Raw genomic sequence first — 26,912 nt, 5'->3', positions numbered from 1 at the left:
CCACAGGCGTCAAGCTGGTATTCTTCTCTGACCACTGCCACCTACTGGCTGACTGTCACTTACAGGAAGACCAGAGGATTGGCAGGGAGACATGGAAGCTGAACGTGAAACTGTTGACCCCAGAGAACACTGAGGAACTCAAGATGGATTAGAAAGGTTGGAGAACCGTGAAACCCCTCTTTGAGACCCTGACACACTGGTGGGAAGCTATCAAGGAGAATATCAAGAGGTTTTTCATCCTCAAAGGTGTTCAGAAAGCTAGAAAGGAACAGAGGGAAATGTCCCGACTCCAGAAAAACATGCAGAATCTGCTCCAGCTGCCGTCAATGGGGGTCGATGTCAAGGAGGAACTCCAAGAGGTGAAGAGCCAGCAAGCCTCGCTCTTTGCCTTGGAGGCCTCCAAGATCATCTTCCGGTCCAGAGTCCGCTCCGTGGAGCAGGATGAGATGTGCTCACTTTTTTTCTTCCAAAAGGTACATAGAGAGCTCTGTGATCAGCAGCCTGAAGGAAGAAGACGGCTCAGTAAAGTTATCGCAGTCCGACATTTTGAGGATCAGCAAATCCTTTTATACCGGATTTTATGACATGAAGCCCACAGACATCACGGCCTCCCAATCCTTCCTGTCCTCTATCACGGAGGTCTTAGACAACAGTACCTGGGAGAATCTGGATAAATCTTAACTCTGGATGAGCTGACGAAGGCCTTTGAGTCCTTCAAGACGTGTAAAACTCCCAGAAACGACTGCTTACTGGCTGAGTTGTATTCGGCTCTGTGGAACTGGATCGGCCCAGACCTACTGGAAGTGTACAGGGGTATACTTCAGGCTGGCAGCATTTCAGAATCCATGAGGAAAGGCATTGTCACCCTCATCTACAAGTGGAAGGGAGAAAGGGAGGAAATTAGAAATTGGTGACACATTTCATTGTTGAATGTGGACTATAAGATTCTGCCCAAGGTCATCATCAATTGGGTCAAGTCTGCTCTGGAGTTGGTGATCCACCCTGACCAGACCTGTGCTGTACCAGGCAGGAGGATCCCTGATAGCCTGGTGCCACTCAGGGATACGACTGCCTGTGTGCGGGACAGGGGCGTGGACACTAGCCTCGTCAGGCTGGACCAGGAGAAGGCCTTTGGCAGAGTATCGCACACCAACATGGTGGATGTGCTCTCCATAATGGGGTTAGGGGAAGGAATCCACAATTGCATCCAACTGCTTTAAACAAACATCAGTTTCAATCAATGGGTGGGAATCAGAAAGCTTTCCAATTAAATCTGGAGTCAGGTAGGGCTGCCCTCTCTCCCCTCTCCTGTTCGTGTGTTACATAGAACCTTTTTCTGAGTCCATCAGGAAAGATTCAGGCATAAGAGGAGTGATGATCCCAAGCAGTGGAGGCACTCAGGCCAAAGCCTCCCTGCACATGGACGGTGTCACCATCTTTTCCTCTGATCCGCTGATTGATCAACATCTGCAACCAGTTTGAACTAGCCTCGGGTGCCAAGGTAAATCGTGGCAAGAGCGAGGCCATGTTGTTTGGGAACTAGGCTGACCAATCCTTTGTCCCGCTCACCATCAGGTCAGACTGCCTGAAGGTGCTGGGGATATGGTTCGGAGGGACCAGGGCATGCGCTAAAAACTGGAAGGAGCAAGTAGCCACGGTGAAAGAAAAGCTGGGCATGTGGGAGTGACACTCCCTCTCCATTGTGGGTAAGAACCTGGTCATCAGGTGTGAGGCACATTCAGTGTTGCTGTACACTGTGCAATTCCTCACTCTTGCACTGTGGCGATCACCCGGCCATCTTCCGCTTTATCTGGAGATCGAAAATGGACCGTCTTTGCAGGGACATGATGTACAAACCTCTAGATAAAGAGAAAAAACATGTCCAACATCACACTTATCCTGATGGTCATCTTTGTGTGCGGCTGCATCAAGCTGTGCGTAGACCCTTGGTACACAAACACCAAGTGTCACCACGTGCTGAGGTTCTACCTGTTCCCGGTGTTGCGAAGGATGGGTCTGGCCACACTGCCGCGGAACGCTCCAAGTAGTTCTGTACCACCTGCGCAATGGGGAAAGGTCGCTGCCTAAGACCTTTCAGCCATTGTGCACCAAGGGGCTGAAAATTGTATAGAACCCCTCGGGCTGTATGTCTCACATTGAATATATGCAATTAACATTACATGTATCACAATTGTATTGAAGCACCTCAGAGTGCAACATGATTTACGTAGACAACTCAAATATCATGGCACTTTCTGCAATGACCATTTAGAAATGTTTGTAATGTTCCTTTGATTGTATTGAAGCACCTCAGGGTGCAACAAAATCTAGGTAGAAAACTTGAATATTATTGCACTTTCTGTGATGGCCTTTTTGAAATGTTTTGTAATGTTCTTTCAGATATTTTATGAATAAAGTATATTTTTGCAAAAAAAATCAAGACCTCCTTTCAGCTTGGCCTAGATAGAAATTCAGTAGAGCACATTTATCCTACAAAATCCCATTATGTTGGACACACATAATAATTAGTATTTCAGTAATTATGTTTTTGATCAAAATGTCCCTCTACTGCTCTATAATTGATTTAAAATACACATAGTTGGAGCAATGGGTAGTGTAATACTGCTGGGATTAGCCTGAGAATCCAGTCCAGACTAATAAAAGTCTTTTCAAAGCTGGAGTGAGTATTCTCTATGAATTGTCTCAATCTAGTTCTAAGTAGTTGTATGTCCGCAATTTAAAAATCCACCATTTGTCATTAAATTGTGAAATATGCCCAAGTAACACTATACTTGAGGCTAAATGTTCCAATGACAAATAATGCAACACAGCAATACAATAATCAAAATTTGATGGCAAAAGTAGCAGCATTATACAATATGTAGTAACTGTGTTTTTATTAATTTACATGTGCTGTGTTAGAAGGAACAAGCTGAAAACAATAAACTTGCTGTACTTGAGATTTTTAAATAGCATAAATCACTGGATTCCCCCTCCTCTCTGTAAGTAGATGGGAGCAACCTCTTTCAAGGGCAATAACACTTGGGCAGCTAGGGTGTCTACAGACATTCTCTGGTGGGTAGTTCAGGTAACAGACCAATCTCTTCATTTTGGACAAATGTTGCTCGAAATGCGATATGGGTTAGTGAAATGTACTCATTAAGGGGATTGTAGGGTTCATCTGTGCCTAATGACAATTGCATCCATTATTCTTTTACATTATGTGGTCCTGAATGGTTTGTGGTCCAGCATGGACATAAGTTCCGCCTCTGTTTCCAACTATTTTTAGCAGCACAGGAAATTGAGCAGGCTTCAGAACAGTCCCCTGTGAGGCCAATTAAACTCATTAAAGCCTTAATAAAAAGGCCAACTTCAGATTCCACAATTTTTTTTGTGTAAAAACATCATTTCAAACTCTACTATTTCGTAAATTTTGTGGGAGGCAGCTGGGATTCAGGGGCCCTCAGCAATCACACCCAGTGAGGGAAGGCATGAATAGAAATGGAGGCAACTCAGAAAGCAGGGAAACTTTATTGAAGGTGAGGGGAAAGTTTTCAACCAGCTCAAAGGGTTCACTGTATGGACTGAGAAGTTACAGGAGCTCATTAAGGGAGAGGGGAAGAGGCAAGGGTGAGATCCTTGTCACCTCGGGCTGGCCATCTTTCTGACATTGACTGAGCACTGGGCTATTTAACCAGGCTTCTTGGCCATCACTTGATCAGGAGGAAGGGTGCACCTAGAAATGGGTGCTGCACAATCACAAATAGAGGCCACTAAAGCAGCACAGTGGCAGCATGCAGAACAAGGAAGGGATCCTGGGCATCAGGAGACCACAGCAAAGGGACAAAGGTACAAAGGAGGAGGTACTACCCAGAGCATAGAATCTACTGGAATAGGTGAAGCTACCTGGACATAATGGAAAAACAGTCTGCTCATGTCTCTGGCTTCATTGGTGTGATGACTGTGGTAGTCATCCTCATCTGGGAGGAAACTGTTGGATCCTCTCCTGGGGTTGCTCTGCCTTCATCCCTGCAAGGGCAGCCCTGGGCTCTGCTCGGTAGATGCTCCCTCTGTCAGAGGAGCTGAGGAAGCAGGGGAAGTTGAGGGCACCCCAAGAGGTGTGCCACATCCTCAGCCCTTGGTTGGGGTGCTCTTGATGCCTTGAGGGAGGCTGCTACTAGGACGCCACTGTCATTCCCTCCAGCAGCTCTGGCCACCTGCATGGCTGACCTTTCCTGGCTGTAGCGCTTCATATATTCCATGAACATCAGTGCTCAGGCACTGAACTGACTGTTCCAGACTACATAAAGAACCATGAATTCTGTGCAGCAAAGTGAAAGTTCAAAGCAATGAACCCTTCGAAGTTTTTAACAACTGATTTTGTATTCTTTATGTGTGGCCAGTTTTCAGAGTCTTACACATGTGGGATACCAGAGAGAGTATTCAGAACAGCTTTTCCTCTTACCTGAAAGTCCCTTGACAGCACTTAAAAGTGAACAGGATGATTCAGCCTGGTGGCCGAGGTAGGCCTTTTATCCTGCCCACTCCAGAGTCGGTCCGTCTCTGTACCCATGTCCTGGCAGCCTAATCAGATGGCAGACCTGTCCTTCACCTAGTTAAGGCTTTGACCGGGGAAAATTGCAGCCAGTTCCAGAATCACAACCCAGAGTTGAGCCTGCCTTCCGTTTCCCATCTCCTACCGAAAAATCTGGCCCTCAGGTATAAATATTGATGAGGACCCTGAGATTTGATAGAAGTTTACAAAATTATGAGGGGTATAGACAGAGTAAATGCGAGTAGGCTCGTTCCACTTAGATTAGCAGAGATAAACACGAGAGGACATGGCTTTAGGGTGAAGGGTGAAAGGGGAAAGGTTTAGGGGGAACATTAGGGGGAACTTCTTCACTCAGAGAGTGGTGGGAGTGTGGAACGAGCTGCCATCTGACGTGGTAAATGCGGGCTCACTCTTAAGTTTTAAGAATAAATTGGATAGATACATGGATGGGAGAGGTCTGGAAGGTTATGGACTGGGTGCAGGTCAATGGGACTAGCGGAATAATATTTCGGCACAGACTAGAAGGGCCGAATGGCCAATTTTTCTGTGCTGTAGTGTTCTATGGTTCTATGAGTGGGATCTTTGGCCACGTGGAAAGTTGCCAAAGATAAAATAGGGTTTGGTGGGAACGGCGTGTCATTGGGCTAGTAAGTCACTGGAAGGACACACACTATTCCTACCTGGTGCAGGGGAGGGGGTCAATCAGCTCCCAACGTGTTGGAACAGCTTTAAGGGGCTTGAGATTCTTTCTCTGTGACCTGAGGTGGGGGCTGGCAGGTAAGGGCAAAGCAGTGACAGCGGAGGCTGTGGGAGTTCCAAGAGGATGAGGAAGGATAATGAATCATGATCAAAGTCCCAGATGATGTGAATTGTGATGTTGGGTAGGGTTGTTTTGTTTCTGCGGCAGGGCTGGCAACCTGATTCGACTTAAGCATTGTGGGAAAGGTGGGCATGGATTTGGAAGATGTCAACGCGTTGTAGGAATTGGAGAGGAAAGGAAGGTTTGGAGATGCAGGGGTTTGCATGATCCTTGGCCACGGTGATTTTTAAGATTGATAGTATCCATCCCCAGGTGCACCACATACTCTGCAGATTGTGGACCTGCTGTACACGTGAGGAGCCCTGTCGCACGGCCATAACACAGGAGGTTGGCGAGAGGAGCCGGTAACTGCACGCGCACTCCCCTGCGCTGGGTGGCGCTGCGGCAGGAGTGGAGGCGAGTTGACGCGCGGCGGCCCCTCGGTGCGGGGCAGGGAGGCTCTTTGTCGGCGGGGAGGGCGAGGTGAGTGCGCCGGCCCAGCCCGCCTGCCGGAGCCATTTGAAGCGAGAGTCGGAGTGGGTGAAAATGCCACTGGAGAACCTGGAGGATGAGGGCCTGCCCAAGAACCCGAGCCTGGGCATTGCGCAGGCCAAGTTCCTGCTCACTTTGGACGGCCACCGAAATGACCCGAAAATGCGGAGCGAGCTGATGGAGTCGGTGAAGGAGAACAGTGAGTGGCTGTGGCTGCGGCGGGGGGGGGGGGGGGGGGGGTGTGATTTGCACAGTCACTGAGGCGGGGACGGAGAGGCCCGAACCTGTCGGCCCAGCCTCCAGCCCGGGGCCTAGTGCCCAGGCGGCAGTTAACACCGCCCGATTGTTCAGCCTGGGGATCTATGAACCCGTGTCGGCCCCCGGGGGCTCATTTTAAAGCCGGGCTGAAGTCAGGTTCGCGGCGGCGGTGGGAGAACAAGCGGCTCCGGCTCGCAGTGAAACCATTGCCCCAGCGGCGAGGGGTTCAGCATCGCCCTCCCCACCCACCAATGTCCTTCATACTCTCAGCCCTCCTTTACCCGGCTGCCGAGCTATCGCTCATTTGCCGTTGATCTGAACATTTTTGAAGTTGCTGCTCATTTTAAGTCTTTCGCTCCTAAAGAGCCACCAGTTCCCTGGTTCATAAATCACACCAAAACCCTGAATCATTTATAATGAATGATGTTATACAGCGGCCACTGGAATAGGACCACATGTTAGTTGTTTCCCCTGTTTTTAAAAACGTCCAAAACTTCTAAATAATTAAGATTGAGTCCTGGGGAACTGGATAGTTTAGGATGCGATCCCTGGGATCTATTAGGTGATCTTGCCCAGGAGCGAGTGTGTTATTGTTTAAGGGTCATGAGGACTCGAAACGTCAACTCTTTTCTTCTCCGCCGATGCTGCCAAACCTGCTGAGTTTTTCCAGGTAATTCTGTTTTTGTTTTGGATTTCCAGCATCCGCAGTAGTTTTTTGTTTTTAATCTCTGTGTTATTGTTTATGTCTGTTGGCGTGAGTTAATCAGGGTTCCTACTGCTCACTATCCCCTGAACTCCTGAAAACGCTAGTGTGCGAAGATTTGTACTTTGTTTTGATGCGGACGCTCATTGAAATAGTTTGCTGGGTCTACCTGGTTAGTTGTATGAGGCGTTGGCGGGTTGCTAACAACTATAGAACCATATGAGCCACTCATTTAAGGTAAGGAGGCACAAAGGAGGGCAATGACTTATAGACTTTATTTTTGGTTAGATGCAGATTAGCATTTTATAAACTTGTCACATCTTGTCACATTTGTTAATCTTATGTTGAAGTATCTGTCAGGATATCTAGTCCTATATATGGAGGGGGGAGGGTGGGGGAGAGAGGAGGAAAGAAGGCAAAATTAAGTTAAAACTTCCTCTTAATACTTTTTTTCCATGTCTGTCTTTTCTTGGGGCCAAAATGACAGTTGTAAACGACTGAAATATTTCTGTCAAAGTTTGTCACCTGACCTCATTTTTGGCTTGTATTTCATTCCTATTTTCTCTACTAATAGACAATATCTTATGAACTGTGGAATACAGTTTACAGGCCACATGGACTAATCTGATAAGTCATCATTTATGAAACTCGGCACCATGTGTAAAATATATTGTGTTCAGTTTAAAATATACGACAAGTCAATGTGATAAATAGTTTTGGTTAAAATTTTCATCTTTTGACCGACAGATTGTCAGCTTGTTCTGTTGCCTTGCTTCCTACTCTTTGGCATGTAGTCTTCAGTATATTTGAAAAATGTTTTATGGAAGTGCTATTATTGCAAAATTAAATTAGGATTTGAAATTTTCAGATCCATGAGCCTGGGAAACAAATGAGAGGTATGTAGTGTGGCATCATAAGTATGTTTTGTATATTCAGGTGATGCAAAGTTGTCAGTATGCTACACAGCAGAGTGAAGATGAAAAATGTAAAATCCCTGAATTCCAATGCCTTGGTTTTGTTTTACAGATATGGCACCATACTATGAACAGCTTTGTAAAGATGTCGGTTGGCCAATAGACACAGACTTGTTGAACAAAATGAAAAGGGCAAATGAGGAAGAACTAAAACGTCTGGATGATATACTGGAAGATGCAGAAAAGAACCTCGGGGAAAGTGAAATCAGAGATGCAATGATGGCTAAGGCAGAGTATCTGTGCAGAATTGGTGACAAAGTAAGAATCTTTGCCATACTTCACACGGTGTTGGTCATTTCAATTTTTTGGGCTTGCATTCCATTTGAAAACAAGCACGGCCTGACTAGATTTATCAGCCATAGAAACTAGTTGTTTAGCCTCTGTCACCCTACTTAGGTGTACAGAATTGAGGTGGGATGCAGGGTTGAGTTGAAGGATGCATTAAATCTGGTAATGCCCAGGTTAGCTTATTAGTTAAAATGAAAACATAGATTATGAAGGATTCCATTATGAAAAGTTTATTTTTTGTTCTGCATATGCTGTGGTTTTTTTTTGAATTTCAGCGATGAAACCTGGAATAAAAATATCTATCATTTTGCTAGAATATAAAATTGAAGGCAAAAGAGATTGGTTGGCCCAATGAAGCTCATTCTTCAATTCTCCCATTATAACATTTTGTCTATTTATAATTGCATGATGTTTCTCTAACTATATAAGATAACTTCAGAAGCTAACAATTGTGCAGTAAAATCAGGCACTTTTTGGGATGCTGGTGTATATGATGTTTATTTGCTCTAAAGCAGGGATGGGGAACCTACAGCCCATTGCTCAATTTCATCTGGCCCACAGCAAGATTTTCTAAAAAAAAAATTTAGAACTATGACAATAGCGCCTTCAAAATAGCATTTATCATCATTGTTACGAATTTGCTTTGATAGAAGCGTCAACTAAATTATTCAATATTTAACAATATAATATTCAAATTCAGCCATCGCATTAAAACAGCGGGTGGGTTGAATGTTTCTGTATTCTCTCTAAAAGAAAAGAAAATTTGGTTGATTTTTGTGTGTAGCCCACGACTGATTTTGCTTACGTGTGAATGGCCTGTGATAAGAAAAAAGGTTCCCGCCCCTGCTCTAAAGCATGGAATGTTTGTGAGATCCAGAAGGTTTGTGTGGCTTTAATTTTACACATGCCTAGCCAGCTTTAGTCATAGCATAAACATGTGCAATACTTCAACATTCACAACAAAAGAACCAGCATAAAACCCATAGATAACCACATCAAATTTTCTTGCTTTACAGTCATTTAAAAAACAAAGAAATTATGTATTTCCTTTTTGAAACCTGTAAAGATACATATTCATTTTAGCTTGGTGTATTATGAAGAGCAGCATCTATTCTTTTGGCATCACACTCCCATTTTTATATTGGGTTTCTGTACTGGTCTCCTACTGGCTAATTGGATTAAGAGAAGTAATTCCAGTGGTATATAAAATTCTTAAAGGGTAGGGTAGACACTAAGAAAATGTTTTCCCTGGCTGGAGAATCTGGAACAAGGTGGGGTCACAGTCTCAGAACAAGGGATTGAGATGAAGAATTTCTTCACTCTAAGGGCAGTGAATCTTGGAGCTCTCGAAGTCTGAGAGCTATGGATGCTCACCTGTTAAGTATATTCAAGACAGAGGTTGGTAGATTCTTGGGTACTAAAGGAATTAGAGAATATGAGAATAGTGTGGGAAGGTGAAGTTGAGAAATAAGATTAGCCATGACCTTGTTGAATGGTGGAGCATGCTCCAAGGGCCAGATGACCTACTCCACCTCTTATTTCCTATGTTCTTAAAATACAAAAGTGGACCCAATTGCTACTGGAACAAGATAGCTTGGATGATTTACAATGGGGAGTGCCACTGACTACATAATACTCGGGTGATATAATTCAACAGCAACACTACTGTAACAGCAATGTTAAATACCCTGTTAAGCCACCTCCATCAACATGTGTTGTTTTTCAAACATCTTTGAACCTAGTAGATCTAAATGGTAAGTATTTAAATTACTATTTTAAAACAAAAACTTTCAGAAAAAGAAGTCCATATGGCCTTACATCCAGCACCTACTATGTGTGACACAATGTGGGTGAATTTGTGACAGGCAAAGCCCTATCACATACCACCTACAGACATAATTGAAATTCCCTGTAATGGGATTGTCCATAAGGGCAAGGATCCCATGAATTGAAATCTCATTGAAATGCATGACACAAATGTCTAAATTAGAGTAGACATTTAATAAATTACTAACAAATCTCTCATGGATTTAGAAATTGCAATTTGCCATCCATGTAACTATGTTTCTGTCCCTTGGAATTTGTGCAAACGTTATTTTTAAATATTGAAGGTCTTTTTCATTAGAAATGTTGATGTAAAAGGCCTGACTCCAATTCTGGATTTTGCTATAATAATCGTAGCAAAATTGTCAACGTTCACCGTTGTTACTCCTCTGAAACCACACATGCCCAGTTAAACTCAGAAACCCGGAAGCTTTATTTTTATTCCTTCATTACATGTGGACATCACTGGCAAGGCCAACGTTTGTTGCCCATCCCTAATTGCCCTTGAACTGAGCTAGGTCATTTCAGAGGGCAGTTAAGAGTCAACCACATTGTGTAGGTCCAGAGTCACATGTAGGCCAGACCAGGTAAGGATGTTTTTTTAAACAACAATTGATAGTTTCATGGTCACCATTACTGAGACTAACTTTCATCATTACTGAGACTAATTTTCAATTCCAGATTTAATTAATTGAATTTAAATTCCACCACGGCAGCTGGTGGAATTTAACCTGTGACCCCAGAACATTAGCCTGGGCCTCTGGAATACCAGTCCAGTTACATTACCATTATGCCACCGTCTCCTCGATGGAGTTGCTGTCAGTGATTCTACACTACCCCAGGGGATGTGCTGTTGAGGCACCCCTTCAGCCCCATTCAGCTGAAAATCTACAAACTGCTGAGAACTTTTGCTCTTAGCCTTGCTATAAAAACCCTTGAAAAGGTTACACCTGTTGAGTGAGGTGTGACTGGTTTTTAACAACATGCTGTTTATAGTTATTGCTAAACAGCCTCCCTGGCTTCGAAAAAGTAATTTTATGTTTGTTGAATGCCAGATTTGAAGTTTGGAACTCTCTTCTGCAACAAACAAGTAATGCTAGATCAATTGTTAATTTTAAAACTGAGATTGGTTTTTGATAACTGAAGGTATTAAGCGATATCGGGCAATGTTGGATAGAGGTCACAGATCAGCCACGATCTCATTGAATGGTGGAATAGGCTAGAGGGGTTAACTGGCCTCCTCATGTTCCTATATGTCATATGCCAGAAACCAAGTTGCCGACCCTTTTTAAACATTTATTTACAGTGATATATGCACCCAAACATGCATCTTTTAACCCAACAACCAGTTTTAGTCTGTTCCTTTTTTTAGGGATACAAGTGAATCCCCAGTTGATGCTCACCACCTGCATGCTATTAAATACAGATTCCCATCTCTCTCTTTAAATCAAATAGTTTGTATATACAACTAAAATTTCAAAACAAATTAAAGAAAAGACCTCCGTATTTTGTACGAAGCAATCTGTACAATTTGATGCACCATCTCTAGGACCACTAACAATTTCTTTGTACTTGCATTTATTTTCGTAAAACATACAATTAAATACAACTAATATACAATTAATATCCATGTTCCTAGATTTCTCCATTATATAAATTCCACATTATAAAACTTTTTTTAAAGTTTATAATATTTTATCTTCGACCTCTATCCTATGTGTATGTCCCAATCATTTATTTCACTGTCTAAAATTGTAAAATTAAAAGTGAAGGGCTTCAGTGTTTTTTTCCCCCTGGTTTGCTGTAAGTGAGAATACGTCAATGTGATTGGTTGTTTACCCTGCGTGATGATATTCCTGTTGCTGGATGCCTGGACATCCCCGACTTGACCCCGCTTGGCTTGACCCCAGAACCAAATTGGCATTAGGAAATTAGCAGTGTATGCTTCTGAGACCACTAGATCTTTGTGGGCAGCTTTCTTTGAGGCCAACAGCAGGAGTAAAATTGTGACAAGTAGTACCTCAATTTTGTTTCTTCCCAATCCTTCATCCATTCTGCAGAGAAGCATGGATGCTTCAGTTAACTGTTTGTAATTTAACTATAAATTATATAAAAACCAAGTGTTTTATCAAATAAGAGCTGACTCTTATCGCTGATTTACATTTTGTGCTCTGGTGTAATGATCCTGTGCCCCCTAGCCATATATCACCTGAAGATTATGATTGATCTTCGTTTTCTCTATGTGGTGCCACAAGAGATTGACAAGTCATTTTGATTTTATTTCTTTTGATATTTCTGTTGATTAATAATAAACATGCTCAGTGTGTGTTATGAAATGATAGTCATAGAGTTATTCAGCACAGAAATAGGCCCTTCAGCCCATCATGCCTGTGCCGACCATCAAGCACCTATCTTCTCTAATCCCATTTTCCAGCACTAGGCCCATAGCCCTGTATGCTATGGCATTTCAAGTGTTCATCTAAATACTTCTTAAACGTTGAGGGTTCCTGCCTCTACCGCTCCATCAGGCAGCGTGTTCAAAATTCCAACCACCCTCTGGGTGGAAAAACTTTTCCTCAAATCCCCTCTAAACCTCCTGCCCCTTATCTTAAATGTATGCCCCCTGGTTATTGACACCTCTGCTAAGGGGAAAAGTTTCTTCCTATCTACCCTATCTATGCCCCTCATAATTTTGTATACTCTCTCAGCCTTCTCTGCTCTAAGGAAAACAACCCTAGCCTATCCAGTCTCTCTTCATAGCTGAAATGCTCCAGCCCAGGCAACATCCTGGTGAATCTCCTCTGCACCCTCTCCAGTACAATCACATCCTTCCTATAGTGTGGTGACCAGAACTGCGCACACTACTCCAGTTGTGGCCTAACTAGCGTTTTATACAGCTCCAACATAACCTCCCTGCTCTTTTATTCTATGCCTCAGCTAATAAAGGCAAGTGTCCCATATGCCGCCTTAACCACTGTATCTGCCTGTGCTGCTGCTTTTAAGGATCTATGGACATGTAACACCCAGGTCCTTCTGATCCTCTTGTACTTCCTAGGGTACAAGCATTCATTGTGTATTCCCTTGCCTTGTTAATCCTCCCAAAATGTGTCACCTCTCACTTCTCAGGGTTAAATTCCATTTGCCACTGCTTTGCCCATCTTACCAGCCCATCTATATCACCCTGTAACAGTTCTGATACAGTTCTGAATCACTTTGTCTCAATGTAATTAAAAATATTTCGTTTTTAAGGATGGTGCTTTGACAGCCTTTCGGAAAACATACGACAAGACTGTGGCTCTTGGACATCGTCTAGACATTGTGTTTTACCTGCTAAGAATTGGTTTGTTTTACATGGATAATGACCTGATCACACGTAACATAGAGAAGGCTAAAAGGTACTGGATTCATGTGCTTCTATTCATTTTATTTTGGCCCACATGCATTTTGTAACATGTTCCCCCTCATATTTTGGCACTGAGCTATACATTTAATATATGTGTCATATTTATTCACAGCAGGTATAGTATTATCAGGTGTTCAGATCTGTTCATGTGTGCTTTATGATTGGTCCTGAATTTGAGGCTGAGTGTTTGGGTATATAATGCAACACATTTGACTGTAGCATATTGAAATTTGACCTATTTAAGGAAAAGAATCACTTCTTTGCTGTAATGTATATCAGTCATGTGGTTCATGCAGTTTTTAATTTAGTTCATGTCTGTAGCAGCCTGTAGTGTAATATGTAAATCTAATAGTATAAAATGTTTTACTAAATGTGCTATTCACATATGTGATGGCTGAAAATTTAGTGAAGAACTATTAGCTTTGAATGCCAGTGGGATCAACAAAGCTTCATGGCTTTGAGACATAATTCAGACTTTTACAATACTGTATAGGTTGAGAGATAATAGGTTTCTGATCATGTTGACCTGTGGTGATTCTGATGTAACTGGCATAGCTTGCAGTTGCTGGCTACAGAAATTACATTGGCAGAAAGGATGTTAAAAATTACTTGCAGAGATGACAAAAAGTAAGAAGGCATTAGAATATTAAAGTGAATTTTTAAAAAAAATTCAGTATCTTCTATATGTGTTCCCTTGCAGTTTAATTGAAGAAGGTGGTGACTGGGATAGAAGGAATCGTCTCAAAGTTTATCAAGGGATGTATTGTGTGGCAATTCGAGACTTCAAGCAGGCTGCAGAGCTATTCTTAGATACTGTCTCTACATTCACTTCCTATGAACTCATGGATTATAAAACCTTTGTAACTTATACTGTTTACGTCAGCATGATTGCACTAGATCGGCCTGACCTACGTGAAAAGGTAAGCGACGTAATGGTAAAATAATTCAGGGAAGTACGTTTGTCTAGTATAGTTCCATGGATATGGAAAATTGCAACTTGCATTTGTGCTTGTACTGTAAATTTTTCAACATATGATCGAGAATGAGCTTGTTAACTCCCTTTTCAACTCCTGCCATTAATGTTTTACCTCATGCCAAACTCCCGGTCTTCATGACTCCAAGGCATTGCCCATCTGAATTTGTCCTCAGTTTTAATGCCTATATTATAATGGAAAAGTGTATTGCACTGTTGTGCTGGACACACTCAATTCAGTAATACAACCAAAAGTGCAAATTAGCAGTAGAAACAGTCCACTTGTTTTTTTTTTTGGTTCTTTCAAATGGAACCAGGCTGAAACCAAAATCTTGGCATTGTAAAACTCTGTTCCATCTATCTATCTGTGTTATTTCCAGTTACAGATTTCTATTTCCTCTTGCTTGAGTTTTGACAGTGTTGGGATTAAAACTCCCATTTATGCTGATCAGCCGAAGGGGAGCCAGAAGCAATGTTTTGTTCTTGCTTGGTCTTATTGTATGAAGTTGGGAAACTTATTTTGGCCCTGCAATTTTTGAATGGGCCATTTGTGTGCTATAAATGAATGCATGGCACAGTTACTATTAGACATAAGGAATATAGTAGCGAGAGCTCTTTTTTAATTTTGACTCCCGTTACTGCATGAAAATTCATTAACTAAAACTGACTCTTTATTGCTATTAGTTAACGTTCAGTAATTCTCTTCAGGCTTACTCCATTGAAACTGCAATTCTAAGCAAAGCTGGCCAAGCAAGTGATACATTTGTCCCAAGCAGTCTTATTCAGACCAAAAACAAAGTGAAAATTGGTTATTAGTTTGTACAATTTATATTCATTTGAATGTCTTTCATGCACTGTAGCAAATTAGCTCAGTCTAATTGGGTTTCTAGGATTACCATGTGCTAAGCATGCCTGGCAAAGTTTTCTTTTGTATTATGATGAACCCTAAGACTTAGCACAATAATGCTATTTCATAGCTTGCAGCTTCAGTAGAGGTTCTCTGCTCCTACTGTTTCATCTCCTAACTCCTAGAAACAGTATCTGTAGTTTCTAATGTTGTGGGTAAATAAGATTTGCACTTGATTAGTTTTATATTGTTTTGCTGTGTTCTCTATTTTCACAGGCTGAACTGGGTCCTCATGAAGGGAAAATCTCCAGAGCAGAAATCACCCAGAATTATTTTGCCACTTGTTTTAAGACCTGCTCAGACCCTTAAAGATATTGAGTAGACATTAGCCATTTCAAAGTATATTAAAGTTGAAGCATAATAAATACAGAAGTGCAGGTAATCGGTAAAATGAAAACAAAAGCAAAATACCATGGATGCTGGAAATCTGAAAGTGCTGAAAAAGCTCAGCAGGTCTGAGGACATCTGTGAAGAGAGAAACAGACCGATGAGTTTTCCCAGCACTTCCTGTTTTTATTGCAGGTAATCAGTGGCTGTGGGATAAAGCTTCTTTCAAACACTCAGGTACCACAGATATAAGGTGTCTCTTAAAGTAGAGCTCATCTTGGCCATGGCCCACTGTATCCTTGACTCAAACACAGAAGAGAAGAAAAAATCAAAATGTGCTATAAATCAGTTGCAAAAACCAGTCTCTTCATAGGGGTTGCTCCAGGTATCTAGCTGAGGCTTCTGCTAACTTGCAAGGAGAAAAATGTAGGGTATATATCATAGAGATTCCACAATCCCACATGATGGATGCCTCCGCGGCCTGGGTTTGAGCCCCATTATCCCAGAGCAAAGATAACAGACATGTTTATACTCCTGCAGTTAAGAATTGAGGAGAGATTGGCTACTCCATCTGTAGTTAGAGCTTTAAACAAGCCAAGATGGCACCAGCATTCCTTGTACCTTTGTATTGACTGTGATGCACCTACTCCATTCCCAAGTTGAAGAGCTAAGACCTCGCAGATAGTCATCAATCTGGAATATGGCAGGTGCTGTGGGGTAAACTCCCTTGGACATTCCGAGGATAGGACCAGGTTACCAGCCTTTGTCAGTTAAGCTTAGTTGGTACTGATCTCATCTTAAAAGATTGTGGTTCAAGAGCCACTACAAGCTGGAATACATAATCTAGACTGACACTTCAATATAGCAGTGAGGTTGTGCTGCATTCCATGCTACTATCCTTCAGATGTGCTAAACTAGGGCTGCCTGCTCATCTGGCTGTAAATAATTCCTTGGCACGAATTTAAAAAAGAGCAAGGGATTTACCTGGTATCCTAGCCAACATCGCTCCCTCAGCTGTCACCAGGGCAAACATCTGGTTATTCATTAATTTGCTACTTGCATAACTCTGCATTCAAATTAGCTGCCACATTTGGCTACAAAATTGATCCGTTGGTTATGAAATACTTTGGGATATCCTTAGAATGTGATCAGAGTTATCTAAATATAAATTATTTGCCCCTTTGAAATAAATGATTTTAACATTTTCTATGTGCGGGATCCTGTGTAAATATAGAGGCACTTCAATCCTCATTTCTGAAAGACAATGTTAACTCCTCAAAGGAAAGCATTAATAACTGAAGGTTATTCATTAGCATGCATCATTAGAAATTATGGCTCGTCAACAAATAATAGAAAATTGGGTGGCATGGATTTAAATCCAACCCAGGCTGATGGGATGCAACATTTCTTGCTGACTTTAAGGTCCTATGTGAAATGAGGTTGTGCACTTTTAACCCAGTTCCTAGTGGGTTTGTGGCAATGTCTTAATTTAGATGATTTGTGTAAGAATGTGCGGGTGCAGACAATCATGTTATTACAGTAAAGGCTACACTTCCGAGGTTGAGGCTGAGACACACTGTTAGGACATGTGGAGAGATCTTTGCAATGAGTTATGGCAGCATAGTGGTTATTTTACTGGACTAGAAGTCCAGAGGCCTGGACAAACTATCTGGAGACCTGAATTCAAATTCCACTGTGGCAGTTGGGAAATTTAAATTCAGTTACTTTTTTAAATTCCAGATTTATTTAATTATCAGTAATGGTGACCATAAAATTACGATTGTCATAAAAGCCCATCTGATTCACCAATATTCTTTGGAAAAATACCTGCTGTCCTTACCCATTGTGGACCCATATGTGAGTCTGGGCCCACGGTCCGCCCTCTGAAATGGCCTAGCAAGCCACTTAGTTGAAAAGAAGGTGGCTCACCACCACCTTCTCAAGGGCAATTAGGGGTGGATAATAAATATCGGCCTTGCCAGTGTCACATTCACCCTATGAATCAATAAAGCACCTGATTATAGTATACCTGACCTGGGAGTGCCTTATGATAGAACTATGAAATGTTCCACTTTCTATCATTCATACCTCACCTTGAGAAAGGAAAAAATGCCAAAATCTGATCCTTTTGCTGTTTGCTAGGCCTCAGGATTCTACTTAATTCTGACAAAGGTCCCTCCATGTCCTTCTCTCATGCCCTGTCTGCAGCCTTTGACATGGTTGACCATACCATCCTCCTCCGTGGCCTCTCCACTGTTGTCCAACTGGGTGGAACTGCTTTCACCTTCCAATCTTATCTGTCAATTCATAGCCAGAATATCGCTTGCAATGGCCTCTCTTCCTATTCCTGCACTGTTACCTCTGGTGTCCCCTCAAGGATCTACCCCATCCTATTTCTCATATACATGACATCATCTGAAAGCACATTGTTTGTTTTCACACGTATATTGACGACACCCAGCCCTGCCTGATCATCACTCCTCACGGCAACTTCACTGTTACTAAATTATCAGACTGCTTATCTGGCATCCAGTAATGGATAAGCATAAATTTTCTCCAGTTAAATATTGGGAAAACTGAAGCCATTATTCTTGGTCCTTGCTCCATTTCCTAGCTACCGACTCCATCTCTCTCCATGGCAACAGTCTGAGATTAAGCCAGTCTGTCCACAGCCTTGGTGTCACATTTAATCCCGAGATGAGCTCCCAACTACATATTCACGCCACCAGTACTATTGCCTATTTCTACCTTTGTGACATTGCCTGACTTCACCCCGATTCAACTCATCTGCTGAAACTCTTTCATGGTTTCGCTACTTCTAGACTTGGTGTTCTAAAATACTGCCATCTGATCTCCCACATTCTACTTTTCGTAAACTTGAGGTTTACCAGATCTCTGCTGCGTGTATCTTAACTCTCACCAAGTTTTGTTCACCTAACACCCTTGTCCTCGCTGACATATATTGGCGCCTGATCAAGCAAGTCTTAATTTTAAAGTTCTCATCCTTGTTTTCAATTCCCTCCATGGCTTTGCCTCTCCCTATCTCTGTAACCTCCTCCAGCCCCACAACCCTCAGATATCTGTGCTGCTCTAGTTTTGGCCTCTTGAGCATACCTGATTTTAATCACTTGAGAATTGGTGGCCATTCCTTCAGTTGTCTATGCTCTAAACTCTGGAATACCCTCCCTACACGCCTCTGTCTCGCTTTCTTCCTTTAAGGCACTCCTTAAAACTTACCCTCTTCAACCAAGCTTTGTCATTTGACCTCATATCTCCTTGTTTGATCGTTGTCATATTTTGTTTTATAATGCTCCTGTTGAAGTGCTTGGGGATGTTTTATTGCATTAAAGGTGCTATATAAAGATAAGTTGTTCCTCTACTAAAGAGCTGGCATAGACACGATAGGCCAACTGGCCGCCTCCTGTGTTGTATCATTCTATGCTTCCATCAGTAAATTGGTAAATAAACTAACGACTAACATCTTGCAGAAAAGGGCCCAGAGGTCCAATAATGGCACATTCCAAAGTAGCATTGTAGAGCACTCTTCACATGTTTACCAAAGATTATTTAAATCTGGTAAATGCACAAGCCAGTGTTTTTGACATTTCTCTTGTTGGCAGGCCATTTTACACTGGTATGTCTCCAAACAGTATTTGAATAAAGAATGAAAAATAATTACCTGCTGTTTAGGAAATGTATTATTTTGTAGATATACATACCATTCACAGAGCACAGTCTTCCAGGAAGTCTTGTCAAGATATGCTTGGGTTGGTTAATAATTTTGTCATGTTAAATATGGGTCAGCTTCTGGTCAAATGCACCATTGGTGTTGGACAGGCATTAGGGCTTGATCACTGGGTTATATAGACTTCCATCTAGAGTGAGCTTTTTGATATTTAGTTTCTTAGAATCATTAGAGCATGGCTAATGTTTTATTGTTATTGAAGGATACACTTTGAAGAATGGTGATGATGCTAAGGGGAAGGTAACCTGTTATCATTTAAGATATTGCCTTAAGCTGGTATGATGTTCTGTGACATAGAGGAAAAGCAGTGGGTTCAGCTGCTTATAATAGCACTTCTATATGGTAAATTATGTTGCCATTGTATGAGAACAATGCCTTACTAATCAGCGATAAAGCTGCAGAATGTTTTGGAAACTTACTATTCTGAACCATCAAAAACTTCGGTAACCTTGTAAGGGATTTTTGCAGTTTTCAAATGTGGAACAGTTGAAAAACAGTTTCTCCAACAGAACAGCAAAATCTTGTTATGCTGATATGTTATATTTGTGCATGTACAACCAGTTTTCTGAGAGGGGCTAGGTAAGGGAAGAAGAGAATTTTTATCTTAAACAATGAATATATGTACGTTAGATTTGAATGTCAAATTTCTGTGCATTTAACTTAGTTATTGTCCCTGAAAATTAACTTATACTATGGTTTCTAAAACACAAGGGAGCATCAAGAAGTTTTTATCTGAATTTATCTAAAATGAAAAACATACATCTAATTTAAGTGATATTTGTTTTGTGATTTTATCAAATTCAAGTTTTTTTTCCATAATTCCTTTGTAAAAAGACATACTAGAACTATCAATGCTTTATACATTTCTTCTGAGTGATCTTTTCCTATAAAGACCTGATTTATCTATTCTCCCTTGAGTACTATTCATAAACTTGTGCTGTATCAATGTGCAATAACCCAACACAGATTTGCAGAATGTTATTCGCTAGATGCGTGTTTATAGATGCTTGTTACTCACATTTTGACTGCTTTTTACTGATGGAATTTAGTGATTGTTGCTTGTATTTCTGACCTAAATACATGATCCCATCCTGGTGATCAACACTGATTTCAAATGTGGCAAAAGCAAGAGGGACTTTTAAGTATTAGCACTTGTGTTCCAATTTACTATTACCGTTTGTTATAGTTTTGTTCTTCTGAATTCTCTGCATTCTAGAACAGTCCCTGTGAGTTGGAAGGTAGCGAACGTTACCTCATTGTTTAAGAAAGGAGGGAAAGTGAAAGCGGGGAACTGTGACCAGTTAACTGGATGTCAGTAGTATAACAATATTAGGGATGTAATAACAGGGCAGTTAGAAACTCGTATTAATGTGCAGAATCAGCATGGATTTAAGAAAGGGAAATCGTGTTTGACAAATCTATTCAATTTTTTGAGGTTGTAACTAGTAGGATGGATAAGGGGGAACTAGTGGATGTAGCATATTTGAAATTTCAAAAGCATTAGATAAGATGCTAATATGTTGTTACACAAAATTAGGGATCATGGGCTAAAATAGAAAATATAAGCATGGATTGAGGATTGGTCAACAAATAGAAAACAGTGGGAAGACAGTAGGTTGGCAGGTTGCAACTAGCAGGGCACCATAATGATCAGTGCTTGAGCCTTATTTATAATCTGTAACAGTGATTTAGATGAGAGGACCAAGTATCCAAGGTTTCTGACCATACAAAGTTAGGCAGAAAAGGATTGGATGGGTTAAATGAATGGACAAGAACATGACAGATGGAATATAATGTGGAAAAGTGAAGTTACCCACTTTGGTAAGAAAAGTAGAAAAACAATATTTTTTTAACAATGACAGACTAGGAAATGTTGGTATTCAGAGGGACTTGGCTGTCTTTGGACACATCACAAAGCTGACATGCAGTTAACAGCAAGCAATTAGGTAAGCAAATAATATGTTAACTTTTAATACAAAAGGATTAGTGCACGAATAAAGAAGTCTTATTGCGGTTGTAAAGGATTTTGGTGAGACCACACTCAGGTACTGTATATAGTTTTGGTCTCCTTATCCAAGGAAAGTTACATTTACTTGCCTTAGAGCAAGTGCAGTGAAGATTCACTGGACTGATTCCTGGGATAAGGGGATTGTCGTATGTGGAGAGATTGAGTAGGGCCTATATTCCCTAGAGTTTAGAAGAATAAGTGCTGTTGAAATATATAGCATCCTTAAGGAGTTTGACAGGGTAGATGTTAGGAGGATGTTTTCCTAGAATGGTTGGTGAGTGTAAAGCTAGGGCTGGTCACATTCTCAGAATAAGGGATCAAGATTAGGACTCATTAGGAGAAATTTCTTCACTGAAAGGGTTGTGAACCCCTGCAATTCTTTACCTCTAGAGAGCTGTGGATGTTCAGACACTAAGTATTCAAGTTTGAGACTAATAGATTTAGATACTAAGGGGATTTAGGGATATAAGGAAAGTGCAGGAAATCAACCATGAACTTATTGCCGGCATAGGCTCAAACCCCTCCACTCCTGCTTTTCTTAACTTATAATTGAATGGTATTATAGAACTGCTTTAAGCAGCACTCCTACAATTTTGCCTGAGACATCTGTTGCATAAATGTCTTATTCCCTTGAGTTTAGAAGGCTGTGGATGGTCTAATTGAGGTGTTTAATAGGGTAGATACAGGGAAACTTTTCTTGTTCAAGAACAATCTTGAAATTAGAGCTGGGCAGTTTTGGGATGGAAATGCTTTGTCCCACAAAAGGTAGTGAATATCTAATGCTCTACCCCAAAAGCTGTGAATTCTGAGTCAGCTAATATTTTTAAGACTGAGCTCGATAGATTTTTGTCAGGTAAGTGGATAAAGGGATATCATTTAAAGATAAGTTAACGGAATTAAGGTGTAGATCAGCCATCTGCTGGAATGGCCTACAATTGCTTACTCCTGCTCTTCACATATTTTCCTGCACTTAATCTGCATATTGTAATGTGGCAGATTCCACAACACAAAAGATGGGCAATTGTTTCAAAGTTGTTTGTGATGTTTCTGTTCTACCATTCCCCAGAGGGTAGAAAAGCTGGGCACAAGCCATTGAGCAAAAAAATCATATTGTATTGGATTGCTAGCCTGTATGGTCAGACTAAGCCACTCAACCTATCATCAGCAAGAACAGATGTTGGTCTCTGCTACTAGTAGTAATGTTCATTTAAATATATGGGGTTGTTGACACAGCCATATGTTTGGATGGCACTAAGAATGAACTTGCATTTATATAGTGCCTTTCATATCCTCAGAACTTTACAACTAATGAATTACTTTTGAAATGCAGTAATTGTTATACAAGCAAACACTGCAATCAAGTTACTTGAGTCCCCACAACCAGCAGATGGATGACCAGACAAATTTTTTTGGAGGAGTTGGTTAAAGAATTTTTGAACAGGCAGACTTGGCTTAATGTCTCATCTGAAAGACAATGCAGTCTGTTCTATACTGCAGTAATGTGTCAACCTAAATGATTACTCAAACCTGTAGTGTGGCTTGGACCCACCATGTTCAGATTTGGATGAAAGAACGACCAACTGAGTCAGCCTAGGAGTCTGTGGAAGACAATATGCTGCTAACTCATTTATCTTGCAGCTCTCCTGAATTCAGACCTCAAAGTTACTGGAAGGGCTCATCCAGTATGTTGAAACATTGTCAATCTTCTACAGTTCTAGTCTTTAATCTTTGAGTGGTTGCTTATTATACAGAGCATGCCGATCACCACAATACAAAATGTAAAGGAAAGTGATTTAAAAATGTTAACCTCAATTTAATTTTTAAATCTAGGTCATCAAAGGTGCAGAGATTCTTGAAGTACTGCATAGTCTCCCAACAGTCCGGCAGTACCTATTTTCACTGTATGAGTGCCGGTACAGCGTTTTCTTCCAGTCTCTTGGTGAGTGTCCCTCTATTTAAGACATAAGTCATAAATGAAAATTTGCAACTTGGGGACTGGGTGTGGAGAAAGGAGCATCTGCAATGATGAAAGTAATTTCATAAAGCAAAAGGTTTAATTGGTGCAATCAGTACTTAAAAAGATTTCTGTATTGAGTCATTTTGCATAGTTTCTGAAATACATAGCTGGTTTGAGAAAGCATAAATGTTTTTCCAAGTTCCTGTCAATTTACTTTACCCTCTTCTTTAGCTACTGTAGAACAGGAATTAAGGAAGGACTGGCTGTTTTCTGCTCACTATCGCTACTATGTACGTGAAATGAGAATTTTGGCATATAGTCAACTCCTGGAATCTTACCGTTCGTTAACGCTTACTTACATGGCAGAGGCCTTTGGTGTTGGTGTTGAGTTCATTGATCAGTAAGTTGGTTTCTATCTTGTGCTTATAACTGAAATTGTTATCCTTTTAACATTTAGATTGTGTTATAAAATGTTTTAGTCCAAAACCTGTTTAATTTGGTTTTAGAACTAGAAAAAAAAGCTAGCTGCTCATTTTTAATCCCATTTTTAGGTGCATATCCAGGTACCTTGAGTTGAGCGCTTCAGCCTCAACCACCAATTTAGGCAGTGAATTCCAGGTGCCCACCACCTCTGGGTGAAAAAGTTTTTCGTGTCCCCTCTAATCCTTCTACTAATCACTTTAAATCCATGCCTCCTGGGAATTGATCCCTGGCCAAGGGAAACTGGTCTTTTTGTACACATCAGTTAAGTCGCGCCTCTGCTCTGAGGAAAACAACCCTAGCCTATCCAATTTTTCTTTCTTAGCAGCAATTTTCAAGCCCTGGCAACATTCTTGTAAATCTCTTCTGTGCTCTTTCCAGAGCAATTCTGTCCTTCCTGTAATGTGGTGACCAGAACTATACACAAAAATTCCAGCTGTGGCCTAACCAGCATTTTATGATGCTTTCTTTAATATGACATTTTGAAAACTGCATTGGATGTTAGTAACCAAACCAATGGTAAAATTCATAGCATGTAGAAAGGAATTTTCTAAACCTCCAAATGGAGTTGGTTAGGTCAGTTATAAAAATATGTATGTTGTAGGTTAGTGACCCTTTTAAGAGCTTTGGTTGTTGTCATTCATGAAAATTCTTCTACCCTTTCCCATGTAAAACAATGTATGGAACAAACCAAAACCATTTAGCTTTGTTCTTCCTAGGGTTTGATTTTCTGATCCAAGATTTGTTCAAAACCATAAAATATTCTGTTAACTTTTTCCTCTGACCATACGAATTTCATTCTGAATTAGATGATGGCTTTTTAAAAATAAAACAGTATTAGTAACACTTCTGAAGGAGAGGGGATTGAAGATTAATTGTGTTATGTACTGAGTGCAAAAATTAATAAAATATTTGCATTTGATTTGCAGGGAACTGTCTCGTTTCATCGCTGCTGGTAGACTACATTGTAAAATAGATAAAGTGAACGAAATAGTAGAAACCAACAGGTATGTAATAAAGAACATTAAAAAGGAAGTGTGGACCAACTTTAGTTTCAAATGATTTAATTTCTTTTTACTCAAAGCATTTTAATTGTTAATTTTGACCATTATTATTGCAGGCCTGACAGCAAGAACTGGCAGTACCAGGAAACCATAAAGAAAGGAGACCTACTATTGAACAGAGTCCAAAAACTGTCACGAGTAATAAATATGTAATCGGTTTAAAGGATGCTAGCTCTCAGCGTATGCAATGGCCATTTAGGTTTTTGAATTGTTCTAGTTATTTCTCCAAACTTGACCTTTTAATATTTACGAATCATGGGTTTAGTTTGTGCCATTGTTAAACCTTTATGTACATGTAGTCCAAACTTTACAGTTTACTACACAGTGTAAACAATTTGAGCAACTGTATATAATAAACACCCAGAGCATGTTTTCAAGAGAGAGGCTCATGTATTTCAGATAATTGGTATATTTAAAGATTAGGCTGGAATTCCAATAATGATATCAAAGGATGTATTGTTTCTGAACTTTGATACTGGGAAATTATTAAATGTTTTCTACTGCCTTTGCATTTTTCACTATATAATTTATGGAGAAATAATTATGTTTTAAGTTGCCAACATTAAATAGAATTGGTTGGGGATATTTCTGTTAAGTAGCAAGGAGTCAAATAATGTTTGAGGCCAAACATGGAACTAATCTACTTAATTAATCTTCCCTCTCCATACTGAAGTTCCACAGGAGGTGAATTATAGGACAGCCAAAAGGCTGGATGAAAAGAATCTTACACAAATATAGAGAAAAAAGTGTCTGTACAAACAGCAACTTAAATACAATGAAAAAATTTAAAATGACAAACAGATGTTTAAGGATCAGTAAGTTTTGGGTAAAGACACAAATAACTGGATTTCTAAAGCACAAGGTGGACACAGGATACTATACAATAGTTACAAGCAGGAATCTATGCAATTTTTGCAACTAAAAAAAAGCTATGAAAGATCTCGAAGAATCAAGTGCATAATCAAAATTTGCAGATGGCAACACATTAAGGGTATAGTTAATACTTTAGGAAGACTTGATAAAATACAAGACATTTTTAAAAAATCATTCACAGGAGGTAAGTTCAACAACATTGCTGTGGGTCTGGAGTCAAATATAGGCCAGACAAGTATATTTCCTTCCTTAAAGGACTTTAGTGAACCAGATAGGTTTTTACAACACATTGGGTGTTTTGTGGTCACGAATACTGCTACCACTAACTTTTTATTCTAGATTTAGATAATTAATTGAATTTAAATTCAGTTGCCATGGTGAGGTTTTAACTCATGCCTCCAAATTAATAGTCTAGTCACTGTACTCCTGTACAGAATGGGTGTGTAAATGGAAAATTAATTTCAATTGGTGAGGTTTTGGTAAAAATAAAGAGGCCATGTAACCCTACTGTCTTAATGGTGTAGCTGAATAAAACAGCACAGGTTCATTTCTAGGGAATTAAATTGAAAAAGCATAAGTTCTTAAACTTATTTGTGGTCTCCATAATACAGAAAGGATAGTGGCACAACAAAAGCTGCAAGAGATTTCCAAATATACTGAAACCGAATTGTAGAATGTGCAACTTGAGTAGGCAAGACAAATAGCAAAGATACATCTAAGAGAAAGGAATTGTGTACATATAGGATTAGATGAAGTCCAATGGGAGGAAGATCTGGGGTCTGTTTGTGGTGCAAATTCTAGTAGTTTTGAACTCCATGGGTAGCCAGTTCTCAATCTCAGTCAGAACTAGAATTGCATTTATTTGGGAAGGATTGTTTGTCAACCCTCCCATAATTAAAAAATTGAACTTGGTATAGCCAGGTACATTTATGCTGCTATGGCACTTTTGATAAAATGGGTGAGTTAAAATGATAGACATTGGGCATATGGCTGAAGTGACTGTCATTTTTAGTGTTAAGCACTTACTGCAAGCTAGGATTACAGATAGCTGCAATCCAGTAAAATTTGAGCTGCCAATTATCAATGTGGAATGATGGGGTGTTTTTGATAATCAACTAGTTAGGGCTGTTCAATCAAGTCTTGGCCACCTTCTAGGAGTCAATAGGTGAAACAAACTTCAACCCCAAATGGTACTGTTAAATCAGTTATAGTTTGGTCTCTACTCATTTGAAACTAATAGCTTAGTTAAGATACTTTTAATGGATGTAATAATCTAAGATAG

General features: G+C 40.4%; 1 protein-coding gene across 1 annotated transcript; it reads left to right on the top strand.

Annotated features, from left to right (window-relative positions):
• The first annotated feature begins 5,508 nt into the window (after positions 1-5,508).
• Positions 5,509-25,266, top strand: psmd6 (proteasome 26S subunit, non-ATPase 6). Its single transcript, XM_078543654.1, has 8 exons — positions 5,509-6,045; positions 7,834-8,039; positions 13,143-13,288; positions 13,997-14,216; positions 23,087-23,195; positions 23,445-23,613; positions 24,623-24,700; positions 24,814-25,266. Exons 1-8 carry the CDS (start codon positions 5,901-5,903, stop codon positions 24,908-24,910), a joined length of 1,170 nt encoding a protein of 389 aa, XP_078399780.1. The 5' UTR covers positions 5,509-5,900; the 3' UTR covers positions 24,911-25,266.
• Positions 25,267-26,912: the final 1,646 nt, after the last annotated feature.

This window comes from Cetorhinus maximus, chromosome 6, assembly GCF_964194155.1.
Source record: "Cetorhinus maximus chromosome 6, sCetMax3.hap1.1, whole genome shotgun sequence".
NCBI classification, from domain to species: domain Eukaryota; kingdom Metazoa; phylum Chordata; class Chondrichthyes; order Lamniformes; family Cetorhinidae; genus Cetorhinus; species Cetorhinus maximus.
The sequence above is the reverse complement of the archived record's forward strand: the minus strand, read 5'-3'. Positions and strand labels throughout refer to the sequence as shown.